Source organism: Oratosquilla oratoria, chromosome 25, assembly GCF_046742065.1.
Source record: "Oratosquilla oratoria isolate Oo_2021 chromosome 25, ASM4674206v1, whole genome shotgun sequence".
NCBI lineage: Eukaryota > Metazoa > Arthropoda > Malacostraca > Stomatopoda > Squillidae > Oratosquilla > Oratosquilla oratoria.
The window spans coordinates 31,897,624-31,918,477 of record NC_134801.1 but is presented as its reverse complement, the minus strand read 5'-3'; the positions used below and the strand labels follow the sequence as shown (position 1 = coordinate 31,918,477).

Genomic DNA, 20,854 nt, shown 5'->3' with positions numbered 1-20,854 from the left:
CGCCACATGATTCTTTTCAATTCCGGCGATACCTTCGGCCAACTTCACCAAGATTTATCTTATCTTGACCTAATATCAAAGTTATTCTCGTACCTCCCTATTTTGATCCCCCTCCCCCCTGGCGTCAAACTCTCACCCGCGCGTAGCAAAGCACTCGTAATCAATCCTTCAAAATTCCAAACCAGTTCTCCCAATCCGTGCACGAACGGCTTCCCTCCAACTCAAACCTCTTCAAACCACGACGTTAACGACCTCACTCGTGGACTGTAGACTAATTGGTCGTTTATAGGTCCTCGCCAATTAGACATGGGTAGCTGGCACGAATCATCCGGACGGCCCTCCTCCGGGCGAGGTCGTCCCCTCCCCCCTCCTCATGTTATTGAAGCAATGCTCGAGGGTGCCTGAAGGGTGCCTCTGTGTGGCACTCGCCCGTCCCCGGAGAGGAATTCATTAAACGCGCCCTCTACTACGCAGATATGGGCAGCTTGCCCCCAAAGTTGAAAGAACGCCCCACTAGGAGAGGAAAAGAGAAAAAATATATAATAATAAGAATAATAAATTAAACGCCAAGTAAAAATACGCCATGGTAGCGATTGGGTTACAGGAGAAAAATAGAAACAAAAAAAGTATCCGTCATAATGCATCATAAAGCTTCTGTTGATTTAGTTACTACGTCATAACGCTTCTGTTGATGTAGTTACTACGTCATAACGCTTCCGTAGGTGGAATTCCTACGTCATAACGCTTCCGCAGATGGAATTCCTACGTCATAACGCTCATGTGGAAGGAAGACGACTGGTAACCGCGGTAGAGGACGACCCCGACGAGACCGTGAGAGCCTTCGGCGTTTGCGTAGTCAGATGCCATTGATCGCGAGGCGTCGGGTTACATTTGTAGGTCAGACATTTATGTGCCGAATTTACCTACTCCGGTGGGGGATGAGGAGAGCATCCTCCAGTCCCCCACCATGTAGGCCATGTACGTAAACATCGACTCCCAAATATGGAACAATAGGATTATTATTTTTTTTTATCGGAAGGGGGAGCTTTAGGCCTTGTCCCACCTGGCGGCTGGTTATGAAAAAATATATATTTTTATGCTATAAGGGGAAAGGGATAGTGGGGGGAGGGAGAGGAGGAGAAGGGGGGGGGCTGGAGGGAGAGGGTTTGTCCACGTCCCCTGAACAAGGGAAGCTCGTATTATCGCTGACCTATTGTTATGTGTAAAGCACAAACAAGGTAGACAATCGACCGAAAAAAGAAACATTTCCTAAATCAACTCGGGTGGAGTGGTGTCACGAATTATCGTAGCAATTCATTTCGTCTCCGTGTACACAGAGCTTGTGATTCACCATGGCCTTGGATCACGTGCTGGTCTCGTGACCTTACCCTCCTGGGTGAGAACTTAAAGCTCGTATATTGCCCGGTCCGTGGTCATGTATGTGTGTATGTGTGCGTTTCATGTTTCCTTGGCAATAACCAGCGCTTCTATCCTTGGGGATAATATCGCACAGCAGCGATGAATTAGATTCCTCTTAAGTGTCATTCCTCAACCTTTCCAAAGGACAGTTGCTTACAAACGCCATCCTCCCTAGCCGCCGTGCGGTTTTATTCAGCTAAAGAAAAAAAATAGACAATCAAAGGGGGATGGCATGGGATGCAACGATGCAAAACTCAAAGTATTAAGGGCGCGCACACACACACACAATTTGTATTCGCATCATTACACCATCTTTTATCACTATAGTATTAGTATCATAACATAGTGCCCGCCTATTCTGTATCATACTAGCACCATCACCAGCACAGAATAAAACCTGTAAAGGGCGCCGTGCTCGAAAGGTCAAGAGGTTCTTCAGTGGGTCGCCGAACTGATAAAGGAAGAGGAGATGGAGACAACTGTAATTATCGAAACCAAAGGACAACACCCGGAGTAACCCTTGGCGGGCTAAGTGGCGAAGTCCGCAGATAAGAGTCCAACCCTGAGACCTCACCAAGGTTGAAGTGTCAACCTTAACAGCCGACCCAACTTGTACTACTATTACTACTACTAGTAATAGTAGAAAAAAGTCTCTATAAGCATTTTGGGGGAGGGGGAGGGGGAGAGTGAGAGTGAGAGAGAGAGATTGCAACAAAGCCACGAGATTGCAAGCCAGCCCACAGGAATGCACTCTCCCTAATCACTGGGCAAATTTGAAGGATCCCCTTAATCACCCCCAAAACAATGACGAGCTTTACGAAGTGTGTGCGTGTGCGTGCGTGCGTGCGTGCGTGTGTGTGTGTGTGTGTGTGTGCGCGCGCGCAACCCGACCTGAAAGGGGGTCCCCACCGGTCCAGACACTTTCAGGGCCGAAGTCAGTCTCCTCAGAGACACCGACTCTTTAGTCTGAACTTAAGACACCATTTTTTTTTTTTCGACAAGCGCCTGCCTCCTTGGATGTCTGTCCATCTGGCCTGCCGCCAGGCGATTTCGGTCAATTTAAAACCTATTGGATGCATCTCATACAAGATGACATACGTGCTAGTCTTTTCGAGGTCATGGCTATATTGAGAGCGGGTAGTGCTACTTTTTATCCCCAATTCTCAACTCAACAATCCGACACTCAAAACCCCAAGAAGCCCTTAAAAACAAAGAAAAAATATTAAACAAGATGCAGATGAACAAATGAATACAAAAAAGAAATAGAAACTAAACAAATAAACCCAAGATATATATATATATATATATATATATGAATCACAATGGCAAAAGCCGACAAGACTGTGAGAATAAACACCTTGTGAGATCGAAACCTTTATTGGTACTACGTTTCGCTTGTTACAGCTTTTTCAAGTACAGATATGACACACACTCTGAGCACATATAAGCCAACAGGGAAGGAACTGGGAGAGGTTATCAGGGAGGGGTGGGTGGTAGGTGGAGGGGGAGGGGGGGAGGAGGGGGACGGGTGGGACTTGGTGGAGACAAAGGAGGACATTTCGGACAGTTTGTTGAAGTGGACTAAGGGGGACATTTCATACATTTATTTAATGCGGGTAACAGATGGATGATAGGAGGGGCGATGTTAAACATGCCTCTGTTCTGCTCAATGGTTTTGAAGCTTTGAATGGCGGCCGCTTCGAGGCATTTCCTCCTCACCCTGTCTGGTTCACTAAACAGAAGTTCTGCGTTATCCCAATCCATCAGGTGGTCGTTGGTGTTCCGGTGGATAACACAGGCGTTGGTGGTGATGTTGTTCCGGGAATCGTAGCGATGCTCCCGGATCCGGGTCTTCAGGTCACGGGAGGTCTCACAACATCACCACCAACGCCTCGAAGCGGCCGCCATTCAAAGCTTCAAAACCATTGAGCAGAACAGAGGCATGTTTAACATCGCCCCTCCTATCATCCATCTGTTACCCGCATTAAATAAATGTATGAAATGTCCCCCTTAGTCCACTTCAACAAACTGTCCGAAATGTCCTCCTTTGTCTCCACCAAGTCCCACCCGTCCCCCTCCACCTACCACCCACCCCTCCCTGATAACCTCTCCCAGTTCCTTCCCTGTTGGCTTATATGTGCTCAGAGTGTGTGTCATGTCGGCTGGACCGGATGGGACGCGACGGACTCATAGGACACTAACCAGGACCGTACAGCGCTACAAATATTGTCATAATTAAACACATGTACATGTAACTTATTGTAAAAGGCATACTTGTATGCCTTCTAGGAATATGGGTAGAGACCCAAACAAGATGTACTTCTTGTGAATCAATAAATGTAAATGCCATGTCTGTACTCGAAAAAGCTGTAACAAGCGAAACGTCGTACCAATAAAGGTTTCGATCTCACAAGGTGTTTATTCTCACAATATATATATATTAACAAATAATACAATTATACAACTTAAATAAAACGAAAACAAATAAATAGAAGTAATTAACAATTAAAACAAATGAACACATAATAAAATCAGTGAAAATACGAAAACAAACCACATTACTGCGCCATGGGATTTCCTTTAGCTTGAGCGCATCTCCCACTCCTGAGGCTAGTTACATGGAACCCTAAGGGGGAAAAAAATCCGAAGACTGGGTTACAGAAAATCCTGGGGGAACTAATGGGCGACCTTACTGCGTGGGCACTAACCCCCCACCCACCCACCGGGGAGTGGGGGAAGGTCGCAGAGTACCCCCCCCCCCACCTCGACTTGGGCAGGGGGAAAGAGGGTCACCCCTCCTAACAAACATGTAAGGCACTACAGGATGACAAGAACACTTTCCAACACTCTACAAGTAGAGTAGCAGGTTGGTATGTAGGTAGATAGGTAGCATAGGGAGAAGGGACAGAAATTGAAAGGAAGCTGGAAGAAAGTGGAGGAAGAAGGAAAGAGAGAAGTATATAAGGGAAAATGAGAAGACAAAAAAAAATTAAACAAACAAATAAATAAAAATGTACAAGGAAAAAATGTGAACGGTAGGAAGACTGGGCGGAAGGTAGGAGCGGACGTATACACCGGCTCGCTGGTGTAGTAATACAGCTATCCAAAGTTCGGTCCCCCCCAAGAAGTTCGGGCTTGTGGACCCACAGACCACACAAACACACTATAGTTTCCTCTGTTGTCGTGTCATTTCATTACAAAAATAAACAACTCGACAAATAAAAATAAACAGATAAATAAATAATAATTAAATGACAAATACAATGAAGTTGAATAAAATAATCGTTTCCCTATCCTGGAGCGGATGTGTGTGTGGCGCAACGCGCCTCTCCACGTTTGAATATCTAATCGTCTACCGAACATTCAGTTTCGAATCCTTCTGCCAAGTCGCATCATCAGGTGCAACGTACACAGGTACACATGCATTCTATGTATGTGTATGTGTATATATATATATATATATATATATATATATATATATATATATCAGGAGGACACGACGCCTATGGCGACAACAGTAACAATATAAATAGTAATAATGATGATAATACCAATAATACTTCGGCTGCTTCTTCAAGCATGAAGGATCTACTGGCATGGCTTTTGGAATTGCCATTCACGACCTCCCGTATGTATACTTTTTCTTTTCACTGCCGTCAGGCGTTTTATTCAAACTGAGGCAACTCTCCTTCAGAGGGAGATTCTTTGTTTCCGATTAACACCAAACGATTTGTTCCAGCTGAGAGCGCTATTGTACTAGATGAGCCAAATTTTGCAAGTAATTCGCAACATCACCCCCGACCCCCATACTATAAAAGAGTTTAGTGACACCCCTCCGGGCCAGAGTCACGCAGCGTTCTTTCCATGATCGGAGACATATCTCCACTCAAACAAAAATGATGACCAATTTGTTCTCTTAATATCCTTCCGTTCTGCAACTGCCCTCCTTCATTCTCTCCTTCGCTACCTTCGAGACTCCACCTCTGCGGAGCAATATTGGAGAGAACAACTGGTTCTGGATGTCGAAATACCTCCACACACCACTCCAGCTTCCTGGGGTTTACGCCCCAGATGAATAAAATCGCCTGACGGCTCATTTATCGAGTTTGGTTGTTGCTGGGCAGGCGGCCTGGAGCCATCATGTGAAGAGTGCAAGGCCCTAACACACACACACACACACACATTCCTCTTTCTGGTGATGTGTACATGTTCCTCTTCATTGCTACCGAATTCCATCTAGTCACTTTCATACTGCCGTTAGATCTTATTCTGAGGGTAGAAAAAACACCAATATTCGAAATTACCACTTCTGAAAACCACAAGAGAGAGAAAGAGAGAGAGAGAGAGAGAGAGAGAGTTGCGCAATAAATTGTTTTTGTTTTTTGTTCGACATCGTTCGGCTTTGACAAAATCGAATGGCACGCCACGGTCAACCTCGGTGCCACGTGGCACAGACCCACGTGACGGGGGTTGGTGACCCCTTCAGCCTTCACCAGACACTCGGAGAAAAAACACACACACACACACCAATAACGAAAGGTATGGATGGGGGTGATGTCTGAAAATAAGGGCCTTTTCACTCACTTCCTTTGCATAAGTTGTACTGGTTCTATCGCCCCTTTCACTAAGGGGGGAGAATAAATTAGTAAAAATCGTCCATAACAGCTAAGGGGTTAGTTGGGGGGTTTCCACGAGCGAGTGAAATCGCCTGGCAGAAATCGGACTAAATCCACAAGTCAACGTCAGTGAAAGAGGCATTTAAAGAGCTCCTTTCCCGACCCCCACCCCACCTCACATCACCCCCAAGAGCCTTGAGACTGATGACGAACATTAAGAACGACATCAACCCCTTCGATATAAACCCTTGAGAGTTTACGGTAGACAATATTATTATTATCTTCATTGTATCTATTTGTTATTTTATCATTTTATTTTCATTTTCGTAACAATTAGTGTCCCTGTGCTTTGGGAGATATTTAAGACGGAATACAATGAAAGTGACATATATATATTTTTTTCATTTATTCATTTACTTTTCGCAACTAGCCGGCGACAGGGGGGTGTAGGAGTGGTTGGGGTAGGCTGAGGGTGAAGGGGACATCACCGATTAACCCCAAGACTTCGGTGCCGCTCTTCACTTTTCTCTCTCTCTCTATTTCCAGAACCTGGGTGGTTAACTTGGTCCCCTACTAGCCCTCGCCCTGATCTTATTAAACCTCTTTCGTACCGGGTGGCACTTTCCCTTCCATTCTGACTGACTGCCACCTGACTATTTCATTCATCTCCTTGGCACCAAACGTGTGTCCCTTCCGCATCCATTGACGATCATGCACCACGGCTATTGGCAATTCGGTCCACTGCCCTCCTGGGGAGTGCTGAATACCTTGACATTTTTATCCTGCATTCTGCAGTGAGTCTACATGGCACTGCTCCATTTCCCTTGCTCTTCTACAGCAACGCAGTTAAAGACGCAGCCATTGGGAGCCAGCACGTGGTCGTCCTGAGAGAGGGGCATCGGAGAGAGTCGTCTCTTCCAACCGACCATCTTCAAATCCCGAGGGCGCAACTGGACCCAAAATCTTTATCACGGAGAACTGACGATGATCCGTTCTTCCTTTTATCCGGTGACAGAAAAACAGACCTGTGTGTGTTTGTGTATGTGTGTGTGCGCGTGTATTCATATATACATTTACACGCAGATACACACACAATGTACGGGTGGCAGGGTGGTGAGGTAAACACAGAAAACAGCTGTAGTATTTATTACCTAACGTTTTATCAAACTGTTTCTGTAATTACTTCACCTCCCTGCCACACACCACTAAAGCGAAATATTATCACGTTTGTAAATCACACAAAAATACCCATACCGAGGTGAAAAAAAAATCTCTACATTTCGACTGCCAGCTGCAATCCTTACCACGACTGAAGAGGGGTGCAGCTGGCAGTCAAAATATATTTCTCTTTTCTTCACTATATTAATTACAGTTTCTTTGTGGTACCCTAAGAAAATAATATGCTTTTCTTTGCGTTTGGCTATCGAGTGCGCACGCGCGCGTGCGTACGCACACATCTTATGTGTAAGCGTGCATGCGCGATCCCAACAACAACCCTAAGAATGCCTGCAGAAATAGATATGGCCACTGCAAACTAAACGCAGAAAAACAAGACCACCTGCATACGACACGATGCACACAGCTGCTGCGAATCGACACGTCAACTTGGCAAAAGTAAACAAACCCCCTAAAAATGTAGGGCCCGGGCGTGCGGCGCTCACAAAACCACTTCCCGAAACATTACCCCCTACTAGACTACACTATCTGCGAGACCGTCAGCACTCGAGGCCAAGGTTAGTACACCAGACACATGGTCGAAACAATGCCCTGCACTACGTGTTCCTCGGTATAATAGCCAAGACAGCCAGTGAGCTAGTTTCGTATGTTAGACCTTAGACTCTTTCTCATACAAACACGTACAGGTGCACTTCATTACGCCAAGAACTTCCTCAAGGACATGTCGGGTTCAAGGCACGCTACTGTTGTCGTTCTCGTCTTATTCTCTTGTGTTTATCCCCATACTTATGTACTGTTGTTCTACTTCTGCCTCCTGGAGAAGACCAATTTCCAGCACTAAACTAATCTCTAATCCCCATTAGTTTTCAGTGGGGGAGAACCACTTACAACACTCGGTAGCTCCTGAGGAGTCCATGCCCCCTCACCAGGTGGAAAACCCTGGACGGGACCCCCTTCCACCACACCCGGACGAGACAAAACCCGCACTCAGCAGATGTGCATGAAGAGTCGACCTTTCCTTATCAAACTGTACTGATAACAGTTAACACTCCGCGATGATCATGCCTTGGTAGCAGGTTATTTTTGTGGATAAGAGGTCAGCCAGACATGGCCAAGATCAAAATCTGTCGTCTAAGGGCGCCTTTGAAGCGTGCCGAACATTAATTCGAACACACGCACACACATAGGCTTGCTGGTATAGTGGCATCGCGCTCGACAGCTCATTCAGCGACTCGAGTCCCCACCTAGGTATGAAAAACATTACAACACTGCAAGCCGGCACCACAGCTCTGGTGAGCAAAAGCTCTGTGTGTGTGTGTGTGTGTGTGTGTGTGTGTGTGTGTGTGTGTGTGTGTGTGTGTGTGTGTGTGTGTGTGTGTGCGCGCGTGCATACGAACACAGCCTTCCCTCGAAAACCTCTCTGTAATGCATGCTGACATTCCGCAGTCATCGTGCACTTGGCAGCACACCGCTGACAGTCAAACGGTTCATGTATATGTGTCTATATACTTCCGCGTACAGTACTAAGTTATCCGCAAACGTACGTTTTGGCAAGAGATCTTATAATTATGCATTTATAGGTGTTCCCATTTCATGTATTCCCTGTATAATCTTTTTTAACGATTAACTTAGTACAGATTTTGGCTGCGTATAAAATCCACTGTATACTCCATATTGAACATAAATTCTTCTTACAATTTTTCAATTTATGAAAAAAATTCAGGAAAGTAGGTTGTTAGTAATTTGAAGATTATGTAGACACACACACTCACACACGCACATAGAATAAATATATAGTGGTAAAATATCATGGCACGTTGGACAATCATCTAACAAGTTTCAAACAACCTTTACCGTAACGAAGAAAATTTAGAGGGGCGGGGGGGTTGACCAAGTCGGGATTATATCCAACAATGTCAATTCATTGTTTCTTAATTTTAAATAAACATACAAACAAGTAACTAAAATAAAGAAGATAAATATAAAGTCACACAATCGTGAAAAGCACAATCACAATGCAACCGAACTCGCTGAACATCCACAGCTCCGTAATCAAGAACCAACGAAGCTTCTGGTATTCCAAGTCTTCAGAATAACAAAGATACAATTCTCCCGAACTAAATCAAGCGTCCAGATCGGGAAAATAAATGTACGAAAAGTCCAGCCCAGGACGTGAATGTTAAGTCTTCGCATCCTTCACACCTTATCTCACAAGTATAAAGGAGCTTCTCCCTTGACCCCACCCCCCCAGCCCGAGAGCGCTGTCCAATGAAAACACGTGCTGTTTGGCTACCTAAGGCCGCCGGTATTGCGCAAGAGAGATCAGGTGCAACGGATTGACTGCACACGTGCACACAAATCACCCAGCAAATATGGATAAAAAATGGAGATATAATACATCAACCCCAACAATTAAGAGCTTAAGGCCACAACTGTACCAAAAACCTTGCATAGCAAATTCATTGATCATGTCAGGCTAAGTGGACAAGGAGACTAGGGGGTTATCATGAGCCAGAGATAAAAATCGTGTAGCAACTTTGACGCCCTCCGGACTCTCTTGCCTTTTGTACGGTCTGTTTAACCTTGGCGAAATATTCGTATATATTAAAAGTAAAGAACAACTAATTCAATAATCCCTTTCGTCGCCAACAATTCACCATAGCTTTATCTTTGGGGGCTACTATGGCACTGGTATTGAGAATCTTATTCATGTAGAGGCAAGTGGGAAATCTGGGTATATACGAGTGCGATATTAAACAACGGGAGTGTGGGAAGTCACGTCGGAACGTGTGTTTGATACGAGATGATCAGTTTCTTGAAGGAAAACGCGGAGAGAATGTATACAGGTGTTGATGGCCCTAAAATATGATACAATCGATTTACTGGGAAGGGAAGGTGTGAAAGTGAGAGGGACGGTATTCAAGTAAAACGTGTGATACTCTAAGGGAGCCCCATCTGAACTGGTGGAGAAAGTGTCATCAGCCACAAGTGAGTGAGTGAGTGAGTGAGTTTTTGTGTGTGTGTGTGTGTGTGTGTGTGTGTGTGTGTGTGTGTGTGTGTGTGTGTGTGTGTGTGTGAGAGAGAGAGAGAGAGAGAGAGAGAGAGAGAGAGAGAGAGAGAGAGAGAGAGAGAGAGAGAGAGAGAGAGAGAGAGAGAGAGAGAGAAGGAGAGGGAGGAGTAAGGAGATGGGGAGAGGAGAGAGAGAAGAGAATTTTATGCTCAGTATGCCACTGATGAAAGCCACTGATGATGTGTCCACAAGCTCAATGGCAAGATAACCATTATGTTATATCAGTCTTTCAAGGTCATATCAGACTGAACCTGCTGTATTTGCATTCATTATCTTCAAGGTTAGAGATAGCTGTAAAAATATGCTGTGTACTGGGTTATGTTTTTTTGGTGCTGTTGTTTAGTGCTGTGCAATCACTATGCCACCCAAAAACCACTCCCAAATCAACAGATTATTCACATCAACGGACACCGTTACCCCCCTTTTAGTCTGTTAATGAGAGGTAGTACTGTATATATATGTATGTATGTATGTATGTATGTATGTATATATATATATACATTAACACACACACACACACAGGTAGTTGCTGACTTACAAATGATAGACTTTAAAACTGTCTGGTTGGCAGGCATAACTCTCGCTTGCCAGACAGTAGAAAAGTATACTGTATCTAGTTTTCTTAAACATAATTTTATCACAAGCCATTCCAAGGTTCCATACACCTATACTGAAAACTTTGTCCCAGTTACATGTTGTAAGATTTTTCCTCACTCTTATGTACATCATGATCAAATCTCCCACACAATCTCTTCCAGTGTGGTCAGATTAATTTTGTTCAGTCTTTCTCCAAAAGATCAATTTCTCATGCAAGGAATTAGCATAGTATCTGCATCATCTCCAGTTTATGCATGTAGATGTATGGAATTGGGGGGAGACTGTTCAGGGTGGTCAAAGGTTTAACCTAAGTAACAGATCTTGTGCTAAAGTAGAAAGGGAAGTTTGAGGATATTTTGAAATGAAGGTGGGGCTGCACTAGGGCTGTGTAATGTCACCATGATTGCTCAATATGTACAAATAGTTGTTGAGTTATGACCAGTTTGAGTTATTATTGTGCACTTAAAAAAATTAAAGAGTTCCATTGGTGCGGCATAATACCACTCACGAAAATAAACGTTTCCTGCCACTGATTATGACCCTGCACTCACGTGGTGCACTGGATCAGTCTCTGTCAGGATCGGTGGATGCTGGGTAGGGGCTGTCCAAAAGGTAAATACTGGAAGACCGTGTGGTATATCTAGAGGGGAGAGTAGGGTTTCACTTTATCATTTTTGCATGGTGCAGCCCATGGGACTATGGCTTGACTATAGCTATTTGGCAGGTGTTTGGGGCCGAGTGGGGAATGACTTCTGGCTTCAGGGGCAAAAAGAGAGATGAATGTTGAGCTCAATGCCCATGCACAGGGCAGCTAGGAGAGGTCCCAAAGTGATGACTGCGGCTTCATGGGTGGTGAGAGACATGGCTACTGGAGATGATTATGTTAGTTGGGTTCCGAGGCGATCAGTGCTTTTGACGGATTCCATTGGGCCTTATATACCAGGGAGACTGTTTGAGACAGCCAAGCCAGCTTGCATCCTGTGCACTGGTCGGCAGCTGTCATTGTTGCTCTGACCAGTCCAGTAACTCATGGTCGCTACTTTTGGGAACGCAGCCTAGCTCGTCCCGGCCAAGCTCGCGCTGTGCTTGTCGATTGGCTGAGAGCGAGCTGCCATGAACTGTAGCTTACTCAGTAAAGGATAACTGCCTATCACGCCCCAACGAAAGTCGAGGCTGAAGATGAGGTCATCTGATTTGATTGATGATGATATAGTTTAAAGTCACAAACTCCTCCCATCGGAAGGCTAGGATGGTGCACCTCACAGAGGGCTTTGTAGTGTGGAATTTAATGAACCATGCCCTTGGCTCAACTTCACCAGTGGCAGGATTCAAACTGCCATCCCTTCAACCTTCAACGCAAGTAGTTGTAATACACGTATCCCAGCAGCTGGGATACAAATGCCTCTTATTATGGCGAGGGGTTCTTCTCTGGGGTATGATGGATAATCCTAACATTTTTACCCATACATTTAGAACAATGATCGACTTGTGACCGAATCAACTTACAAATGGTAAATCAGAACCTAACCCAGTCACAAGTCGATGACTACCTATACACACACACACATATGTATATATGTGTGTGTGTTTGAGGTAAAGGTGGGACATTGTCAGGGATGTGTTATGTTGCTTTGGCTGTTCAAATTATCCATGGATGGGGTCAGTGATTAGAGATGGTTAAAGAAAATGGAGAAAAGTGAAAGATAAGCCATTTGTTGTTTGCCGACGACACTGTGTTTGTAGCAGGATCAGAGGAGGGATTGAGAAGTTAGTAACAGAGTTTGGGAAGTTGTGCAAAAGAGAAGTTGAAGATAAAGTGGGTTTAAAAAAAAAAAAAAAAAAAAAAGGGTAGAGGGTGGAGGGGAGTGGAGTGTATTAAGGATGGAATGGGTGGGAATGGTTTTATGCCTTTTGCTTTTTGGCTACCTCCCTTGTAAGGGAAAAAAAAACCTTTGGTATATGTATGTATGTATGTATGTATGTAAAAGTATGGCGATGAGATGTACAAGGGGAGAAAGTGGCAACAGACTGGAAGTGAGTATTAAGGGAGAGACAGGAAGAAGTGGATAATTTGAGATATTTGGGTGTGAATGTAGTGGGAAATAGAGGAGTGGAAGTGGAAGTAGAATGTGGATGGAGAGAAGAGTAAATGCTTTGGGGGGATTAAAAAGTGTAATGAAAAATAGACATTTGGGAATGGATGTTTTGAGGAGATTGTATGAAGGAGCGATTGTGCCGATAGCACTGTATGGGGCAGAAACATGGAACATAAAGAGAGGAAGAGGAGGAGTTTGGATGCATTTGAGATGAGGTGCCTGAGAAGTATGATATGGGTTACTAGGCTGGATAGAGTGAGAAATGAGGAGGTGAGGAAGAGAACAGGGCTGGAAAGGGAGTTGGGAGATAGGGTTGATAAAAGGGTGTTGGCACGGTATGGACATATGGAAAGAACGAGTGAAGAAAGATTAGTAAAAGAGGGGAAGGCAGAGGTGGAAGGAGTGAACATGCTGGGGTGATCTAGGATGAGATGGATACATGGGGTAAAAGGGGCAATGAGAAAGAGGGGAATGTCTGTTGAGGAATGTTGGGAGAGGAGGAGAGGACAGAAGATGGAGGTGAAGGGAGAATGGTTGTGTATGGATGATGCTGTGTTGCATGAGGGGGAATGGGTGGGGGATGGGGGGGTGAGGGAGTATGCGTGAGAAATAAACTCACGCAGCCCAAAGAGGACAGTTTTTTTCTTTTTTTTTTTGCCAATTTAATGAAGTCGCCTTGCTGTGGATGTGGTGTGTCATGTGGTACTGCTTCTGACCCAGGGTGGTGGACAAGACGCAGGGACGACCCATCATCCAGGAGGTGCCAAGATGAGATGTAGAAAAGAGGGTGGAGGGGAGTGGAGTATGCTGGGGATGGAATGGGTGGAAGTGGATTTTATGCTTTTGTTTTTTGGCTACCTCCCTTGTAAGGGGAAAAAAAGCCTTTGGTATATTTATGTACATATACTTATATATATATGATGAAACAAAGAGGGTTGTAGATGAGAAGAAGCAAGCATTCACATATTGGTTACAAAATAGGACAAAAAATCATGAGAGATACAAAGAAAAGAGAAGTAAAGCATAAGATAAAGGAGGCAAAGAGGAGAGCAGATGTGAAATGGGGAGTATAACAGAAAATATTGCAAGTAATAAAAAGATGTTCTAGAAGGAAATCAAGAGAGGAAGATGAGGGAAATCAAGTAGAGAAGAAAAGGTAAAAGGTGCAGATGGAGAGATGATAATGGAAGAGAAGGCAGTGAGAGGAAGGTGGGCAGAGTATTTTAGGGAGTTGCTAAATGTGAAGGAGGGTAAGGTAGTTGCAGTGGCAAGCACTAAGAAAGTGATGAATGAGGAAAATGGAGGAAAAATAAGGAAAGCTGAGGTGAAAGCAGTTATTAAAATGATGAGAGCAGGTGAGGCACCTGGGTTGGATGGGTGTCATGCAGAGTGTCTAAATTAGGGAGGTACAGTGATGGTGGAATGGCTGGTGAGGTTGTTTAACGTTTGTCCAAAAGAGGGTAGAGTGCCAAAGGGCTGCCTCTATAGTTCCACTTTACAAGAGAAAAGGGGACAAGTGTGAGTGTAGTAGTTTCAGAGGGATCAATTTGTTGAGTGTAGTTGGGAAGGCTTATGGGAGGGTTTTGAGAGGATTAGGAGAGGAATAGAGGGAGTAATTGGTGAGGAACAGTATGGGTTTAGGAGAGGTAAAGGTTGTGTGGATCACTTTTTTGGTCAGGCAGATATGTGAGAAAGCTTTAGGAAAAGGTACATACATACACCAAAGGCCCCTTCCCCCTTACAAAGGAGGTAGCCAAAAAAACAAAAACAAAATCCACTCCCACCCATTCCATCCCCAACATACTCCACTCCTATCCACCCCCTTCCTTCCCTCTTATCTTGGCACCTCCTTGATGACAGGTCATCCCTGCATCTTGCCCACTGCCCTGGGTCAGAAGCAGTGTCGCAAGACACAGCACATCCACAGCAAGGCTGCTTCATTAAATCAGTGACCTCCCTCTCCATCCCCTCATGCAGAAAAAGAGATGGGAAGAAATCCCTTCAGGCTGCATCAATTTATTTTGACACATACTCCCTCACCCCCATCCCCCACCCACTCCCCCTCATGCATCACATCATCCATGCACAACCATTCTTCATTCACCCCTATCTTGTCCTCTCCTGTCCTTCCCCAACTGATATTCCCATCTTTCCCAATGCCCCATCCATCCATCTAGTCATTAGTTGCCCCATCATGTTCACTCCTTCCACCTTTGGCTTCCATAACTCTTTCTTTCCATGTTTCCAAACCATCCCAATACTCTTTTATCAACCCTATCTCCCAACTCCCTTTCCAACCCCATTTTCCTCCTCATCTCTTCATTACTCTATCCAACCTAGTATCCCCTATAATACTTCTCAGGCACCTCATCTCAAACACATTCAAACTTCTCTCTGATGTTCCATGTCTCTGACCCATACAGTGCTGTCAGTACAATCATTCCTTTATACAATCTCCTCTTACCATCCATTCCCAAATTTCTATTTCTCATTACACTTTTTAATCCCCTAAGGCATTTACTTGCTTCTCTCATTCTACCTTACTCCTGCCTTTCACGCCACATTCACACCCAAGTATCTAATACTATCTACTTCCTCCAGTCTCTCTCCCTCAGTACTTCCAGTCTGCTGCCACTTTCTCCACCTTGTACATCTCATCACCTTACTTTTACCCACATTTATCTTCAACTTCCTTCTTTCACACATCTTCCCAAACTCTGTCACAAACTTCCTCAATCCCTCCTCTGTTCCTGCTACAAGCACAGTGTTATCAGCAAACAACAACTGGCTTATCTCCCATTTTCTCCTTTTTTTCACTATCTCCAATCCCTGACACACTACCCTTGCATTTACCTCTTTGCACCACCCCATCCATGTATAAATTGAACAGACAAGACAACATAACACATCCCTGAAGTTCCATTTTTACCTCAAACCACTCACTCTCTCCATTTCTAATCCTAACACAAGCTCTACTACTCTCATAAAAACTATTGAAAAGGTAAGGATGTTTTTTGGGTCTTTATGGACTTGGAAAAGGCTTATGACAGGGTACATAGAAAGGCACTGTGGGAGGTATTGCAGATATATGGGATAGGAGAAAGCTGTTAAGACCAGACAGGAAATTTTACAAGAATAGTAGTTTGTGTTAGGATTAGAAATGGAGAGTGTGAGTGGTCTGAGGTAAAGGTGGGACCTTGCCAGGGGTGTGTTATGTTGCTTTGGCTGTTCAATACATACATGGATGGGGTGGTGTGTGAGGCAAATGCAAGGGTAATGGGCCTAGGACTGAAGATGGTTAAAGAAAATGGAAAAAAGAAAAGAAAAATGGGAGATAAGCCAATTGCTATTTGTTGATGACACTGCACTTGTGGCAGGATCAGAGGAGGGATTAAGGGAGCTTGTGACGAAGTTTGGGATGGTGTGCAAAAGAAGGAAGTTGAGGATAAATGTGGGTAGAAGTTGATGAGATGTACAAGGGGAGAATGTGGCAGCAAATTGGAGAGGAGCATTAAGAGAGAGACTGAAGGAAGTGAATAGTTTTAGATACTTGGGTGCGGATGTGGCGGGAAAGGGAGTAGAGGAGGAGGTAGAATGTAGATTGAGAGAAGCAAGTAAATGCCTCGGGGCATTAAAATGTGTAATGACAAATAGACATTTGGGAATGGATGCTAAGAGGAGATTGTATGAAGGAGTGATTGTGCCGACAGCATTGTATGGGGTAGAGACATGGAACATAAGGGAAGAAGAGAAGAGTTTGAATGTGTTTGAGATGAAATGCCTCAGAAGTATGGTAGGGGTTACTAGGTTGGATAGAGTGAGAAACAAGGTGAGGAGGAGAGTGGGGGTGGAAAGGGAGTTGGGAGATAGGGTTGATGAAAGAGTATTGGGATGGCTTGGAGACATGGAAAGAATGAAGAAAGATTAGTAAAAGGGTGTGGAAGGCAAAGGTGGAAGGAGTGAACATAAGGGGACAACCAAGGATGAGATGGATGGGGTCAAGAGGCATTAGGAAAGATGGGAATGTCAGCTGAGGAAGGACAGGAGAGGACAAGATAGGGGTGAATGGAGAATGGTTGTGTTTGGTTGATGCTGTGATGTATGGATGGGTGTGGATGGGGAGATGAGGGAGTAAGTATTTACCTAGTTGTATTTTGCGGGAAGGGGAGCTATGCTTGTGGTGTCCCGCCTTAATATCTCGCAGTGTCTAGTTTGCTTTGAAACTCATGAATGGTTTTTGCACACACTATTTCCTTGTCCAGTTTGTTCCAAGTGTCTACCACTCTATGTGGAAAACTGTTTTTCTTCAGATCTCTTCTGTAGCTGTTTTTTTATTTTCTTTCCATGTCCTCTTGTGCTTCTCCTGTCCCAGTTTAACAAGTCCTCTCTATCAAGTATTTCTGTGCCTTTCATGATTCTGTAGATGGTCAGTAGGTCACCTCTCTCTTTTCTTTGCTCCAGAGTCGGTAAATCTAGTTTAGCCAATCTCTCCTCATATGACAAGTTTGCAAGTGCAGGTGTCATTTTTGTTGCTGCTCTCTGGATTCTTTCTATTTTCCTTATATTCTTTTTGGTACTGGGTGACCACAATGTCGCTGCATATTCTAGTCTAGGCCTTATCAGTGTGACCAATATTTTTTTAATCATTTCTTCGTCCAAATATGTAAATGCCACTTTTATTGATCTTAGCAAGTTGTAGGATTCTCCAACAATTTTGTTTGTCTGTTTGTCATAGGACAAGTCGTTTGAGATAATTACACCCAAATCATTTTCGGACCTCTCCTTCTTTACCTCCTTGGTTCCAATTTTATATTGTCCTGATATTCTGTTTTTGCTTTTTCCAAACTTTTTCCAAAGTGTAGCATAATGGAGTTTGGAAAAAGCAAAATCAGAATATCAGGACAATCTAAAATTGGAACCAAGGAAGTAAAGAAGGAGAGATCCGAAAAAGATTCGAGTGTGTGAGTGATATTTTGAAACAGCCCAAAAGGATTTCTCCCCATCTCTTTTTCTGCATGAAGGGATGAAGAGGGGGAGGTCATCGATTAAATGAAGCAACCTTGCTGTGGATGTTCTGTGTCTTATTGAATCATTTTTGACCCAGGGCAGTGGGCAAGATGCAGGGATGACCCATCATCTACAAGGAACCAGGATAAGAGGAAGGGAGGGGGGGTGAATGGGTGTGGAGTATGTGAGGATGGAATGGGTAGGAGTGGATTTTATGCCTTTGTTTTTTGGCTACCTCCATTGTAAGTGGGAAAAAGCCATTGGTATACACACACACACACACATATATATTATATATATATATAATGTATATGAGCCTATCACCTCCATTAGTATTAGACATGATTAGTCCATCACAATGGTGATCGTTCATGATCACTAACACATTTCCTAAGTTTCGTCAAGTTTGTCTGCGGGTGAAATGGCTCCTGCCACTCCTTGAGCAGCCACCATAATAAAGATGTTAAATTCTCTATAAACCCTCTCTCTATCAAGTGATATTTTCGTTTTTATTATGGCTAATGAGAATCAATAATATTAGTACTGGTTATGTGTAAAATTGGGATTAGTGAAACATTATTTTACTTATGGATGAACAAGAAAAATTATATTGATGTGATGGGTTACAATTGTCATGTTCTCTAATACCAATATGAAGAAAAGAATCACTAAAAATTTGGGAAATATTTATATTAAAATATTTCCTGAACGTCATAACTTATCATTATATTCACATAACATGTCGTTAAAAAGTGTTGATACGAGTTTAGAAACTGCATGACATTTCAGGTTATGACAAAATATATATATGTAATGGTTTCAAAGCTCAAATTTATGGCGCGAATCTTAGACAAGTTAATGACAGATCGAAAGAACCCAGGCGTATTCACTTACCAGTAGAAAGCAATCTGATCCCCTTTGCCAGCCTCAATATGCCTGTCAAGGCAGTTGTAACAAATATTAGTTTTTGCTCCTTCAAGCCACTTAATAAATATTCGCCCTTTGCTTGGGTCGAAGTTGTAGTCACAGAACTTGCCCGTCGTTTCTTGCTCAAAGTGGAACGACTTCGCTATTTCTCCCCAAAAGCCTTCTGGATCTTGTATCGACTTCTCATACATACGTCGATATTGCTCCATAGAAGAGCAATGTGAAATGCTAACCACCTTATTTGGTGGTGAGTACACGGCTTTGCTGTCAGCCGACATTTTCAGTTCTCTTTCCGTACCCCTTAGGCTGCACTCCTATCCAAACTGACTCCTTGTCGTTTCTTCCTACGAGATTTCTTGTGTACAGAGCTTGTTAAATCTAGCAGGAAAAAAGCGCTTACTTATAAATCTATATAGAATTCCGAGATAGAAAACATATAGTGTAAGATCACATAGTTTAAATACATTTATTCCATTCATAAGTTACGATGATACATAAAAGTATTAATTTTAGAATCTTATAACTTTTCATTGAAAAGTCGCTGGCAAGGCAGACTGAAATATTTTTTAATCTCACGACCCATCATAAATTCTATATATTTGTAAAGACTGTATATGTTTGCATAGGCATAGTCTTAGAAAAACAAAGTTATATTGTGTTTAGTTCACTCTATACACAAAAAATACATATTCATTGCAAAGTGGTGGCGACAAATGGTAGTAGCCAGTATTCTTTATTACACTTGGTATGTCGTCTGCTTTTTCCTTTGATAAGGCACATATCTTTCTAATAATTGACATTGGAGATACAACAGTTCTATAAACCTGGTAACTTGCCAGTGGTAAGTATTTTAATTCATCACCGCAGAATTTATTGTAAGCCGCTGCCGTGCTGCAATTTCGAATATTTATCTCCCTGCTGCTTTTCAAGTAGAAATCAGCGGTTCGCTAATTGTTACACGCGTACTACCAAGGGTACGCGCGCGAGATTTGGTGGGTACATCATTATTTCATTTCGTAAACAATTTATCCATACTAGATTTTATTACCCTATTTCTTTAATATATATATATATATATATATATATATATATATATATATATATATATATATATATATATATATACATATATGCTGAAAGATCACTAAAAACAACACGTGATCCACAAAATTTTGCTAGTAACCACTAAGGAACTCGGAAGAAAACAGAAATTCCCAAGCGCTTTCGTGTAATTCACATCTTCAGGGTGAATTACACGAAAGCGCATGGTAATTTCTGTTTTCTTCCGATTTCCTTAGTGGTTACCAGCATATATATACATATATATATATATATATATATATATATATATATATATATATATATATATTATATATATATATATTTTAAAAATATATTTAAATAAAATAAATCTGATTTAAATAAAAAATATTTTTATATTTTTTAAAGATTTTAAAAAAAAATCGCTAAACCTGTGTCCACTAACCTCATACAATATCTGTTAAGTCCGGCTAAAATTGGCATTTCAAAGCATAACACTGCCTTAAAAATAGTTTCTTATTTCACTATAAAAGGATATATTAACTTATACTGTATTGAATAAGTCAATAGTTGATATATTTGTCCTATATACAATGTTAGGTTTCTAGTTTTGATATATTTGTCCAATATAAAATGTTAGGTTACAATGAAAGCAATTGCCTCCGCTAGCGGACCCAGGCATCTGGGTGCGCACGTCCTGTGTAATAGCAGTCCTTGATATATATATATATATATATATATATATATATATATATATATATATATACATACATATATATATATATATATATATATATATATATATATATATATATATATATATCCTGACTATTCATGAGGTATTGGGGGAAGGATTTTGCGTCTGACTAGAGACTATTCCGTTTAGTCTATGCATTTTACCATGA

General features: G+C 42.7%; 1 protein-coding gene across 3 annotated transcripts in view; it reads right to left on the bottom strand.

The window, feature by feature from the left end:
- Window positions 1–19,255, bottom strand: part of AcCoAS (acetyl coenzyme A synthase) — an 87,640-nt gene extending 68,385 nt beyond the window's left edge. For 2 of the 3 annotated variants that reach the window (XM_076208576.1, XM_076208577.1), the window contains exon 1: window positions 18,876–19,255. In XM_076208576.1, coding sequence (XP_076064691.1) covers window positions 18,876–19,186 — 311 coding nt within the window. In that variant the 5' untranslated portion in view covers window positions 19,187–19,255. Of the gene's footprint in view, window positions 1–8,099; window positions 8,183–18,875 lie in introns of those variants that run through there. The other variant, XM_076208578.1, reaches the window with a different exon arrangement.
- Between the last annotated feature and the right edge of the window lie 1,599 nt (window positions 19,256–20,854).